General features: G+C 45.0%; 1 protein-coding gene and 1 long non-coding RNA gene across 4 annotated transcripts; one reads left to right on the forward strand and one right to left on the reverse strand.

The window, feature by feature from the left end:
* The first annotated feature begins 341 nt into the window (after positions 1–341).
* Positions 342–11,234, forward strand: LOC108639793. 2 transcript variants are annotated; one of them, XR_001920732.3, is made up of 3 exons: positions 342–4,283; positions 10,606–10,836; positions 10,985–11,234. It is a non-coding gene; the product is annotated as an uncharacterized LOC108639793 (long non-coding RNA). The 2 variants fall into 2 exon arrangements; XR_001920733.3 differs by having other exon boundaries at positions 11,064–11,234.
* Positions 4,303–12,528, reverse strand: LOC103759950 (sterile alpha motif domain-containing protein 9-like). 2 transcript variants are annotated; one of them, XM_018073161.2, is made up of 4 exons: positions 12,259–12,528; positions 10,966–11,101; positions 10,479–10,523; positions 4,303–9,937 (listed from the first exon to the last, which is right to left on the reverse strand). In XM_018073161.2, exons 3-4 carry the CDS (start codon positions 10,480–10,482, stop codon positions 5,274–5,276), a joined length of 4,668 nt encoding a protein of 1,555 aa, XP_017928650.2. In that variant the 5' UTR covers positions 10,483–10,523; positions 10,966–11,101; positions 12,259–12,528; the 3' UTR covers positions 4,303–5,273. The 2 variants fall into 2 exon arrangements, with proteins under 2 accessions (XP_017928650.2, XP_029815996.1); XM_029960136.1 differs by having other exon boundaries at positions 10,966–11,104.
* Positions 12,529–13,209: the final 681 nt, after the last annotated feature.

Below are 13,209 nucleotides of genomic sequence, written 5' to 3' on the forward strand. Positions count from 1 at the left end.
TTTTTCTTTCTCTTTTTTCATTGAGTTACTTGCACTGAATCTTTAGCTTCTTTCTCATAAATCTAAGTGGAAGAAAATACATTTTGCTCTTTCATTTGTAAAGTCCAGAATAAGAAAACACACTTTATGAGACTTAAATGAAGGAACCTGGCAATGTAAGTATTGTAATTTCCTTTATGTTTGTGGTAGGCAATAGGATGACCTTGTTAAATTTATGGGTTATGTATGAAAAAATACCAGAAGAGTAAGGGCAAATTGAAAAGAATTTTATAGTCGCCTTTACTTCATATGCTTTTCTTAAGCAACAAATTGCAATAATTGAAGTTTGGCAGCTTTTTCTTTTTTTTTTTTTTTTTAAATAAAAAACTAAATTATGGGTTAAACACCTTGGTTTAATACAATTTGTGTTTCTGTTAACTAGCAGCAGAATTTCAGCATTTGCTACTTACTGGTAGAGAAGAAAAATTCCACAGCACTGCCAGTACAGGTTAGTTTAATCTGTAAGTACCTGATGTTCCTATTTGAATTAATTTGTTCAAATGATACCACTTAAATACATGAGGGGAATTTTGGTCTCTGAACTGTGATTGTTATCTACTACTGATTTCAGTAGTGAGTGAACATCTAGATTTTTTTTTTTTTTGGAAGATCTGTAATGGATTTAACTGTGCTTGTGGGCAGGTAATAAATACCTGCAAGCACCTTAAAGGAAAATTTAATACAGAACCTTAACAAATACCCTTTGATGTTACTGGAAAGTTTTGAAATCACTTCAGTAACATGCCTTTATCGATGAGGCTGTTTTTTATCAGCAAACCAACAGGATCCTGTGTTTGTTGTGTTGGGGATTAAGCATTTCTGTTTGTAAACTCCATAGCAGTAATGTAATCCTTGGATTTTCTTTAGCTATTACTAATTACCATTTCCTACCAACAGATTTTTACTTTGCTAGGCCTGTGAGCCAGGAACTTGTTCTTCTCTGCCTTTTTTAATCATTATTTTTGTTAGTCCATTGCAGCACTTCAGAGGCTACCTACAAATGTGGTTTTGTCCAGCTGTTTTATCTTACTCCAGAGTTACTGCTGTGCCTCTATTTTACTTCTGCCCTATCCCATATTCTCAGATATTCTGGCATTTTATTTTTATTTTATAGAATATTTTACACCTTAAAAGAAAACAGGAGAGGTTCTTTGTGATGGGATAGAATATGCACCTTTCTCCAGAATGGCTGCATCCATCTATTTTTATTTAGACTTTATGTATCTCATTTCTACATATCAGCACAGAAGATAAAAACTTTTTCTGTGCTGTAGCACCAAGCATAGATCCACAGCTGGATGGGCTGTAGATCTGTGCTTTAATTCACTTTTTAAGGCCATGTTATCACACTCTGAGGGACTTTTGACATTGTAGGTGGATAATTCCATGGGCAGTAGGTACTGGGAGGGTCAGAGTAAAGTGGGAGCTGAACAGACACTTCAGTTGTGCAGCTCATCTGGAGGGGCTGGAGTGGGTTTATGAGTGTCTTACCACTTGCAGTGGTACTGTTTATTTTAGAATTCTGGAATCTTACACAGTGCTGCAGAATTCAGACCACCACACACACTTTCAAGGGGATTGTGTCTTCCCAGGCTCACGGGAGTTACACTTGCAGCCCATCTCTGGCATCTTCTTTACACCAGTTCTCAGTACTTCACACTAAACTGCTTTGTCTGCAAAACTAATGTTGCACAGATGCTTCTCCCTAGCAGGAAAAAAATAGGGCAGTCCTATATAGTGAAATTTCTGACTTAGCTTTACCTGTATTTGCTTCACCTTGGTGGCAGGTGTGTGTGAGCAGTAGGGATCCCTTGCCTTGAGGCCCTTCTCCTGGTGACAGGATGTATCCACCTTTCTTGTAACCTCTGGGGGTGACCCTAGTTCAGTGCTAAGTACTGAGCTGGGGTGAGGAACTGATGGCTCTTGGCTGCTCAGGTACCTCATGAAGTCCTGGTTTTCACAGTGCTTGGGTGCCTCCTGCACTGCTGGTACCCCAGCCTGGCAGTCCATGGGGATAACTAACGGGTACAGTGTGTTCCAGACTGTCTTAACCAAAACCAAGTGCATCTGTCCAGGGTAGGTCCTGCTAGGCCTCTGGTGGAACATCATCTCTGGGATGTCCAGTCTCAAGTGGTTCAGCACTCTTCTTCCCCAGTTCTGGTACAGTATATATGGAAGAGGTTGGCATTTCCCACTGTTTCCTTAGACTTCTTGCTGACTCCCAATTGCTCCTTCAGGGTTTCTGGACACTGTGCAGTGAACCCAAACTGAGCAAACTCCAAGCTGGTTTTAGTACCTTCATAGAGCACGTGAGTGGGTTGTCCCCTCTCAGTAGCAGTACAGCCACAGAAATGAATGTGTTGTGAAGGTTTTTTCTGTCACTTGATACTGCTTTCGTGTAAGTGGTGTGAAAGGGCTGGGATTACTGATCTTTTTCAAAAGACAGGTGGTGGCAAAATACTGATGTTGAATTTAATTGGACAAAGTGAGAGACTGGTAAGTATGTGCATCACTTTAATGCATGCAAATAGTAACATAACTAGCTTAATTTTATAGCATTCAGTTTACAAAGAAGATTCAAAGAAAACATGGAGCAAACATTTGCATCCACTGGGAACCTTCTATGAACTGTGTGCTTCAGCAATGGATCATTGCACATATCTGTAATGTGTAACCACTTTGTAACAGTGTCTGATTAAAAGAAGTGAACCACTGTTTCTGTGTGGTATTTTTTCTCTTGCAAACCTATGTAAGTTATTATTGCAAAAAATGTTATCATGTGAATAACCTGATACCAGCTTTTTAAATGTGTGTAAGCTGCAAAGACTCACTTATGTGAGTGTTATCTTAAAACAAAATGGAGATAAGCAAGAGAATCCTGACTTCTTAACTGTAACTTCCTTTTGCTGTTGATTTGCTGTCTTGCTGAGCAGACTTTACAAGGAATTTGACTACTGAAGTTGGAAGAGTTGGGAGAATGTGGAGGAAAAGTTTGCAACAGCATTTTTTTCATAACAGCTGGTGGAGCAGGTGTTCTGTGAGATGCTCTGTTCTAAACCCTTTCCTAGCAAAACCCTGGAGAGATGAGGTAGCTTGGAATGTGTGTGTCCTTGTACCTTGTGTAGTGGATTGCTGGGCTGGGCTGGTTTGGGCTCATTTAGCTACCACTCTACTCACAGGTTAATTTCTAAGAGAGTGTTAAAAGGAAGATCAATCCATATTTTAATGCTGCCTGGAACAATTGATGGCATTTTGAATGGGGGATGTGTGACGAGCACTGAGTTAGAGGAGCCTTCAGGGAAGATGCTGCTCTGCACAAACTCTTTTTGTCCTCTGACCCTTTTGGCTCCAGGGAAATCTGAGGGGGCATTTGGGAGATGGGAACTGCTTTGTCCTAAAAGCTGACTGGAGCAAGGGGGGTGGTGTGTGGCTGGTTAAAGCCCTCCCAGTGAGAATGTGACTGGGAAGGAGGGGTCTGTGCCTGGTGCCCTGGGAGCCTCTGCAGCTGGTGTGTGCAACGTGGGACCCCAAGAGTTCATCTGTAAGTTTAGACTTTACATCTTGTTTTTTCTGTGGGCTGTGGGGGGTGAGGTAAAGAGTTTGCATCCAAGCTTTCAGTTTCTTTGTGGTAGAAATGGGTATATTTGAAAAGACTTCTCTAAGTCTTTTCTTCCTCAAAGGAGAGACTCAAGCATGTGCAGTGGTGGGGCTACAGAGCAAAGCTTTGCTACCTGCAGAGTAGAGTTAAGTGTGTGCAGGCAGGAAACAAGGTACAAGACACAAGCTGGTGTTAATTTTTCATCATAGTAAGTTTCTTTTTGTAAACAAAACCTGTGCTTCTGCTACAGCATTTGAGCAGGTTGTGTATCTGTTAAGCAACTTTTCAGTAAGTTTGCATGTCCTGTTTCTGCTCTGGGTTGAAGCCATCCTTATGCCCCATTCTAGACTAGAAAAACTGCCTTGGCCTAACTAAATTTTCAAACATACCCCTGTCTCCTGCATCAGGGCTGGGGGGCAGAGGGGGCTTTCTCTGGCCCTCCAGCTCTCTTCCTCCTGCCAATTGTTTCTGCTCCCTGAGGCCAGAAGGTGAAGGCTTGGACTAGATAATAATCTTTGTTTTCATCCTGTTTCTTCTGAATTCACAGTGGCTTGCAATTCCTTTTACAGTTTTTGACTGAGCCCAGATCTTGTCTGAAGTTGGAAAAGCAAATCATACCTTGCTACTGTTAGAACTACATCTTCAGGTAGGGTAATAAAGCTCATGTAGATATGGTAATTCTTCATAAAGGATGTTTATTAGATAAAAAAAGTTATATGACAGATTTTCTGGCAATTGTAGTCACAATATCTTCTGTCAAACAATACCAAACTCCAGCCATATCAGACAGCTTTATTATTAGAAACTGAATGTAACATGATCATTGTAAACAGTGGTAAAAAACAAACTCCCTTGCATTTCTCAAAGAATGGGTATAAATTTAAGACTTGTACTCTATACATTTCTTGGATGATAATGCAAAAACATTTCACCAACTGCAGGAATTGTTTAGACTATGGACTCATAACAGTGCTTACAAATAATCTTTTATGTCATCCACGTCTTCACTGCTCGTGTGTCTGCACCCCACCCCAGGTACAGATATATCTAATAAGGTAATATTTACCCAGAGAAGCAGTGGAGTTAGATAAAATTTGAGGCCTGTTTTCTATCAAATCTGATGTTTGCAAAGTCTGCTTTCAAACTACTTCTCTGCTGGGTGTTGGCTTTGCAGTTGATGGGTGGCTCACTTCATCCACGGCAGTGTCAGTGAGTGGAGTGTGTTACAGCCAGAGCCAGTGTGAGTTCACTTCTCTGCTGCTGATTCAGGAAGAAAAATGTTACTGGACAAATTCTGTTACTGATCAAGACCACCCAGAAATTAACTTAAAATCCTAATATGTGAGCTGAGAAGAAAGGGATCCCACTAGACCTGTTTTATTCCAGAGCTCAGTTCTCCAGATATTGGGGGGAAGAGAAATAGTGAGTCTTTGGCAGCAATTCTTGCTGTCTTAAGGTTGAAATCTTGCTTTCTGTGACTCCAGAACTGTCAAAGGCTTGTCTCAAGGTACACTTTCCTAGTAGGTTTCAAGGAGTTAATTGTGGTTTTCTTGCTCCCTGGTGCTCAGCCAGGGCAGACACTTGCAGTGCTGTATGTTCTCAGAGCACAGTGCCTGTTGTTACAGTGCTACACCCCTTAGGTTCTGCTGCAGGCTGCATCGTTTTCAACCTCAATATTGAAAGCAACAAGCCCATTAAATGAAAAGCCTAAATAAAAGGTCACATTTTCATTTCCAAGGGGCACTGATTCACGATGGAGTGCCAGGATGGGGAGCTTCTTTTTGTGGCCATATATAAACAAATTCCTGTCCTCTGTCCAGCCAGAAACTCTTTTGAGACTGTCACGAATCCTGGGAATATTCCACACAGTTCCATGTAGCCACTTCATTCTTCTCTCATCTAAGGGCCCTGTAATTAATTTATCAATTTTAGCTTTCTGCACAATCTTACTTAGGCCATAACCCTTTCCCAGAAAAAAATGGGTGTAGATTCTTCTCTTCCTGGTAGGGACATCTTTCATCTTGATGTCATATAAACGTTTCAGGGTTTGAAGGGCTGAAGTTAGAATTTCATCTTTGTCTGGATTATGATCTTTGTCCAATGCCTCATCTGGCCAGTACAGCAAGGTGAGCAAAAAATAGGCACTTGCTGGAAATGGTCTTTTTGCTTTGAAGAATCTTGTACTGAGCTCACGAAGAGTTTGCAGTGGAAGAAGTTTGGCTGATCCTGGTGCTAAGCAGGCTAAGGTGATGTGGCACAAAATATAATTGATCAGGTCATTGTCCTCCAGCCTGTCCCTCAGTGGGTTGTCTGGATACAAACTGAGGATCCTTTCTAGCTTTTCAGCTGACCTGTTCTCTTTCTTATCTGTTAAGAACGACAGGATGTTGGTGACATTTCCTCCACCATTCTTGTAAATGCTCATGCGTCTGATCAGCTCGGTTTCAGGGCCGTTGTTGCTCTCCTCAATAAGTGATGCTGAAATGAAGTATTTAGCATATACCTCAGACTGTCTTTTCAGCCATTTTCTAGGATTATAAATTTGTTCTTCCTTTTCATCACTTTCATCATCCTTGTCTTGGTTTTTATCTGTCTGGAAATAACTTAGTTCTTCTGAGATCCATTCCAGGGCATTGTACAGGTTCTGGCGCAAGCCCTTCAGGCGGGAGTGAAGCCTCCCCCATGTTCTTTTTATCTCTTCAGGAATGTAATCTGTGGTGAGGTACTTCACAAGCTCAGTGTATTCCCCCTCTGGACTTCTGCGGAATACAGGGACTGTGGACAGGAACCGGAGGAGTCGACAACCTACTTCTACTTCTCCGTGAAAGCCAGCGTTGTTCATAATTTCACGTTCTGCTTTCGCAGCCTGTTGTGCAGCCTTGAAGCATTTCATAGCTTTAAGAGCAATCTGTATCTTCTCAATGACCATTTCAGGAGTGTCCTCCTCTGTCATTTTATCCACAGTGAAATTAAACCATTTCCTGTAGACTTGACCTTCTGTATCTAAAATAAAAGAATCATCTGGCAAATGACCTTTTGCAACCTCTGCCCAATGTTTTGCATCTTCGAATTTTTCATTGATGTAATTTAGCCTGGCAAGCTGCTGGGCAAAAAAAGGATCTTTTCCAAGGAGTTCATATGCAGCTTTTAAAACAGCAATAGCTTTTTCACAGTCTTCAGCTTCGCAGACGTGTTCAATGAATGGGGAGAAGAGCGTGTCGGTGTTGTCACCTCTGCTTCTTTTATCTCGTCGAATAAAGAGATGTTTGATAAACTTTATGAATTCTTCTCGTCCAAATCTGTTTTCAAACAGTGTCTTTTCCTGAATAAGATTCATTGCAAGTTGACTTTGAGATTCATTTCCTGAAAGCTGATGGAGAATTTCTTTGGCAACCAGGCAGTGTATTATCCGAACAGATGAAATATAACTGGTACTTTCCCTTAGCTCGATAAAAATCATTCTCGCTTGTTCACTCAAGCGATGTTTGAAATCATATACTCTTGATGTTCTCTCTGTATATGCCCCCAGTCCCAGAAAGGCCTCACAGTGTGACAGGGAAACATAGGAATTGGGTACGTAACAATTGAGCAAAGCCACGTAACGCATCAGGCAGGTGTCCCGGGAGTGAAGGTCTATGCCGTGCAGTGTGTGTGCTACCAAGTCTGACACGTACGTGGCGTTGAACTCCTCGCACATCAGGACAAATGTAAGTATGAATTCTGGCTTGACATCTTTCTGCTTCAGTTTCTCAAGTTTGGTGTTGAACAGACTTTTCTCTGACTCTGTCAGCTTGTGAGTGACAGCAACTGTGTCCAGTGGAGAAGCCTTGCAGAGACTTTCAGGGTCATTGCATCGTCTGCAGCATACGAGGATGAAGTAAGGTCTGGGGGTGTTCATTTTCCTGGTTGCTGCAGCCTCCAATAACACAGTCTGTAGTTCTTCAAAGTACTCATCATCGTAATCTTCGATCAGGAGGAGCACAGGAAAACAGTGAGTGATTTCTCTTTCTTCATAATCTCTAAGTGCAAGCACGTGGTTACAAACAGTTGAAGGTGGATATAAGGTCTTGATAACAGCACATCTGAAGTGCTTTCTGCTTTTCCACAGAACTTGCCGTGCTATTGTGCTTCCACCGCTTCCAGGGTGGTGAAATATCTTTAGTTTGGCCACAGGGTAGTTCAGGACAGTGCCTCGTAAAATACCATCCAGGAGTTTGCTGGCGTCCTTGCACGCTTCCCGTTCAATGATGTCCCCACAGAGCCTTTTATCAGCAAGCCACAAGTTTTCCCAGATGATTTTTCTCCCTCGGTAAAAATTTTGTTCTATTTCTTGTATTTGTTTTTCAGTCCAATGGTTTGGTTTGATATCATCACATTGGTCAGCACAAAGGATTTCAAGGGAGTAGAGTTTCTCTTCTTCCCTCGAGGGGAGTATACACACCCCTCCAGTGGACACAGGCAGGTGTCTGGGCTGAGCTGTGGAAGGCAGCATTGCCTGGACAGTGGCATCGATGTGACTGAGTTTCATGCCCACAACACTGCGTTGTTCCAGTGTCTCAATGCTGCAGGATGCCTGAGCCAGATTAGCCCACCTTCCATAATTTTCTCTGGACTCTGCAATGCAAATGATGTACTCCATGCCATTCATCTCTGTATAGAATTCCTGAAAAGTGTCCACAAGTGGTTTTTGCACTGGTGATAGCAATAGGAAAAGCACAATGAAAGATCTCTGTGGCAGGATTTCCTCACAGATACAAGTAATTACTTTCTTAAGGTATTTTTTTTTCGTTCTAATCCATGTGTTTTCATCACAAGGTTTTTCATCCCCGAGGAAGTCACTGCGCCCATTGCAGAATATCCAGCTGGTCTGATCAAACAGCTTCTGAGAGGGAGGGGTATCGGTCTTAATTTCATTGAAAAAATCCTGTAAAAAGTAAGAACTTGCTTCATGGTGCTCTTTGTACTTGCTGCACAGCCCTGACACATTGGAATGTTCATCAAAGTCAAAGACACAGAAAATGTTCAGGTGCATTAGAAAGTTGATATAGTTCAGATTATCCTGCTCACATCTGTTTGTGACAAGGATGTACCGCAGGGAATCATCCATATAGCTTTTGCCATCATTTAACAGGATTGATAACTTTCTTCCTAAATCTTGAGGTATTTCTGTGTGCACTTGTGTGCTGGAGAGCTCAGCTTTTTCTCTCTGAGCATCCCTGTCTGGCACAGCCTGAATAAAGGCAGTGAGTTTGTTGCGCTGCACAGGTTCAGACTTGGCTCCTACTCTCTGGTAGAGAGCTGGCTCTTTGGTCAGGATCACCTTGTGGCTGCTTTCGTTGTATTTGGGCAAACACACTTCAAAACAGCTCTTCTTTACTAAGGTGTATGTTGGTTCAATGTCAACCTCCACCACAAACCTTTGTTCCTGAGGGTCTTTTGAAATCACTTCAACAAAAACAGGTGGGTGAATGCATTTCCTTGCAGTTTCCTGTACATTATCACAAAAGCATTTTTCTATATATAAATCCAGTGCATCAACATAGTCTTCTCGCTTTTTGACCTTTATGCCAACGATCTGTCCGTGTTTCCAACCCTTGTCCTCAACACTGTCCATGACACCAAAATGGATGGTGCCGTTTGTTCGAATGTTCATGCAGGCTGAAGCAAATCTGATCACTTCAGAGGCAAACTTTGACTGCAGTTGCTCTTTGTTCAGTTCTGCAGCAGTGGCCAAAGATTTGTATTCATGGCAAGGAATGATTAAATCAGTGACTCCTGATTCTGGAGCAAGAACTGTGTCTTTCACGTACTTGAAGTCAGCATCCTGACTTCTAAAGGGTCGGCAGTTTCTGAGCTCCAGGACCTCTTCAGGGCTCTGAAGCTGGGCCTTGTCACGCCTCCTTTGCCTCTTGCCAGAGGCAGGAGCTGTGTTGGCAGTGCTGGTTGTTCCTGTGGCCCCAGAGCTGCCTCCCCCAGCCGTGCTCTGAGCAGGGGCAGTGCTGGGACTCACCGGGGCTCTTTGTGCCTCCCCTCTGTCCGGCACTTTGCTGCTGGAATTCTTGGCTTGCTGGGCATTGCCCTGGAGCTGCCTAAGTTCGTTTCTCTTGCGGATTAAGATCTGGATTTGGCCTCCCTTCATACCCATGTCTTTGAGGAAAGACTCATCCAGTTCCATTAGTGCTGGACCTGTCACTTCCTCTGTGTATAGTTTTTCTACGTACTCTTTCTTGATTCCAGTAGATTCCAGCCAGCATTTGACATGGTTCTCATCCCAGTCATTCACAGGTAATGTTTGGTAATCTAGAAGTTGAAATTATGTATTAGAAATATAAACTAAAAACATGTCAACATGCTTGACAAGGCAGAACTGGCCACAGTGAACGCTAGATTGTTTTCTTTCTACCAGTCAGTGAGAGAGCACATCTCAACTTCTCAAGATTGTCAGCTCTGATGACAAAGTATCCTTAACCTTAATCAGAAGCAGTCCTAGGCAATGGTACAAGACTAATAAATCAGCAAAGCAGGAAACTATGAAAGAGGTTTGGAAGTGATCCTGATGGGGAGTCATGGAAATAACCCAAATGTTTTGCAGGGAAGGAATGATGTGATAAGGTTATGGGAACTGACAGGGCTGGATTGTCTAACTGGAGAGGTTTGGGCAGATCATTTACCCACTTGAGGCTGATTATTTTCTGTTAAAGGAAGGTAGCATCAGTACAAACCCTAAGATGATGTTAAGAGTACTGATTAGTTCCCCAGTAGAGATGAATCCTTAAAATGCAGATATTAAAAAACAAATAGCTACATATAAAGTACAAATTTTTCTGAAAGCAATACTTACCCATTGTCTTGGGTGAGGGAAATCCTGCTGTTAATGCACAAAACCCTAGAGAGGGAAAAAATAACTGTCTTCAGATTTACAGTTAACATTCCTGTGTTAGTTCAAGCTGACTTTGGTGTTCTCCCAGTCTTCTCCCCTCCTTTTTGGTCCCAGGTAATTTCTGTATCTCTGGAAGCCTGGCCTTGCCAGCTGTGCTGCCTCTGTACAGCTGTTCTGTGGGAAGGCAGCTGTTGGTGCTCCTGACACACGTGGGTGTGAAAGAAATGGGAACTGCTGGAGAAACTTGTGCTGCCAGCTGAGCCCTTCTGACAGCTCCTTCTGTTGGATACTGGAAAAGAGGAGGCCCTGCATCCCCCAGGTTCCATCCCTTGCTTTCTAGCACTTTTTCTCACTCTCCCTTTCCCTACCTTTTGTTCCCTCATACTCCCTTTTTTTCCTGGTACACTCTCCCCCTCTCCCTCTTTTTTCCACATGTTCTGGTGCTCACCAAAACTTCCATGAAGCAGTTCAGCTCAGTGCCTGACCCAGCAGAAGGGTTTCTGGTCAGTGCGGTGTCCTCACCCGAGACTTCACCTCCATTGCCAGGGGTTCAGAGAGGGACAGCAGGGACAGCTGGCTCTGTACTGCTGGAGGAAAGGGATAATTACACCTGCTCAGCATCCCAGCACGGGACATTCACACGTCAGCCACAGCCACCCATGAGCACAGGTCACAGCGAAGGGGGGTGGTGGTGGTGGTGGTGGTGTTCCTTCTCTCACAGTGTGAAACCTCAGCTCTGCTGGCTCAGCGGGTGCAGGAGCTGTGCCAGCTCCCTGCCTGCAGCTCATGGTACTATGGCAGTGCCACTCACAGCTCTGGAGGGGCAGCAGGAGCAGCACAAAGGCAGTGCACGGTGCTGTGCAAGCAACACTCGTCTGCAGAGGTGTAACTGAGGGAACCTGGGACCGCGGCCTGGCACAAGGTGAGTGCGGCAGAAGGTGCTGGTTTGGGTCTGGTAGAATAAGGGATGCTAGAAAAGAGTCACACTTAGCCGGTCAGCCCTGCAGAGGCTCTGGTGTGGGCAGGTGGCTCTGAGGGGAGGCTGTTACTGGACTGCCTTGGTGTGCTGTGGGTGTGAGGGGATCCCTCTCAGTCAGCGTGAACAGGCTGGTTGGGAAAATGGTGGGAGACATTTCCATTGATACTTGGTGCAGCCTTCCCCGAGAAAGAGGGCAAAAAGTGTCCCTGAAATACGGGTCTTTTAGTTCCTCTGGTCACCTCCCGGGGCGGGGCTTGTGGTGAATCCTCCCCCCCTTCCCCTGCCTGTCTCTGTGCCACAGCGACACTGTGACAGCGACGTCAGGGATCGAAAACGAAACTTGTCGGGGAATCGAAACTGGAGTGGAGGGGGGGCAGGGCTGCGGGAGCGCGGCCGGAGGGGCCCGCGGGCCCCTGACCTTCCCCCCCGGGTTTAAGAGCAGCCGGGGGCGGCGGTGGGTTCGTGGTCCCTGCAGCCCATGTGTGCTCCAGCGGGGCTTGGGCGGGCAGGGAGGGGATGTAGCTGCAGGTGTCGAGGGGCAGAGGGCTCTGTGCCCACCTCCCTGAGCTGCTCCGACAGTCCCACTTGGTGCTGCCGAGCAGCTCTTACCCCTGCGGGATGTCGGGGGCAAAGCTGAGCTGGGGGCACTGGAGGGACAGCCTTGCTTTTCCTAAAGCCTGCTCCCTGGAAGGTAACCTGCCAGGCTGGGAATAACCCCATCCCCCGCAGGACCCCTGGGCACAGGGAGGGCTGGAGGCTTACCTGGCAGAGCCCGCGGGTAAGGGGACGTCTCCACAGGAGGGAGGGAAGGTGCTCCAAGCTGCAGTGTCAGGCTCGGGGGGCCTGTCTCAGCTGCACGGGCAGCAATTCCAGCACTGTGTGTGTTCTGCAGGGCTCCTGTGGGTTTGATGGCCAGGAATAAAAAAAGGAACTACTTTTGAGAGAGTCCTGATGAGCCCCTAAGTCTCCACCCCGTTCTGAGCAGGGTGGTGCTACTGGGTGGTACTACCTTTGCAAAGCAGGCTGAGCCCCACTGCCATGTACGTGTCAGGGTGTGTGTGGCAGACAACCTTGTCTTGCCAGCTTTCTTCTTCCTGGAAAGCACGTGATCACCAGCTCAGTTGCACCAAAAAAATTAATTTATGGCTATCTCTGGACTGCACAGCAGTGCAAATTCTTGCAGCCATTTTATCTTACCTGCTCACCTGCCTCAGCCTCCAGGAGGTGATGGTGCCTGGGGCCTGTCACAGTAACACAGTGAGGTGCCCAGGAGGTCCAGGAGGCTCAGTGCTCACCACCCCAGCAGCTCGGTGTGGTTCCTGCACTGGAGCCCCATCTGGGATTAGCAGGTAGGCAGTGGTTGGAGCAGGCTCACAAACCAGGCATGTGCCTGTTTTCCAGGGAGGCAGGACAGGCTGCTCAGGCAGGAGCCTCTTCCCTCCTCGCTGCCCCCAGCCCAGTTCTGGCAGCAGACCCCAGACACACGTTGTCACTAAGAGCTGTGGGGTTTTAATCTGAGTACAAGTCTTTATTTAGTAGATTTATAAAAGAACTTTACATGAGAAGTACAAAAATATGAAATAGGCTTTGAATCTTCTTAGGTAAAATTACCATTATTTTTTTTCAAGCTTTAGAAACATGTAACCTGCACAGTTTGGCATCTTAGGTAAATTGCTCTCATACATTATAAAACTAGGAAAAAAGCTTCCTTTA

Source organism: Manacus vitellinus, unplaced genomic scaffold, assembly GCF_001715985.3.
Source record: "Manacus vitellinus isolate BGI_N305 unplaced genomic scaffold, ASM171598v3 scaffold_24_pilon, whole genome shotgun sequence".
NCBI classification, from domain to species: domain Eukaryota; kingdom Metazoa; phylum Chordata; class Aves; order Passeriformes; family Pipridae; genus Manacus; species Manacus vitellinus.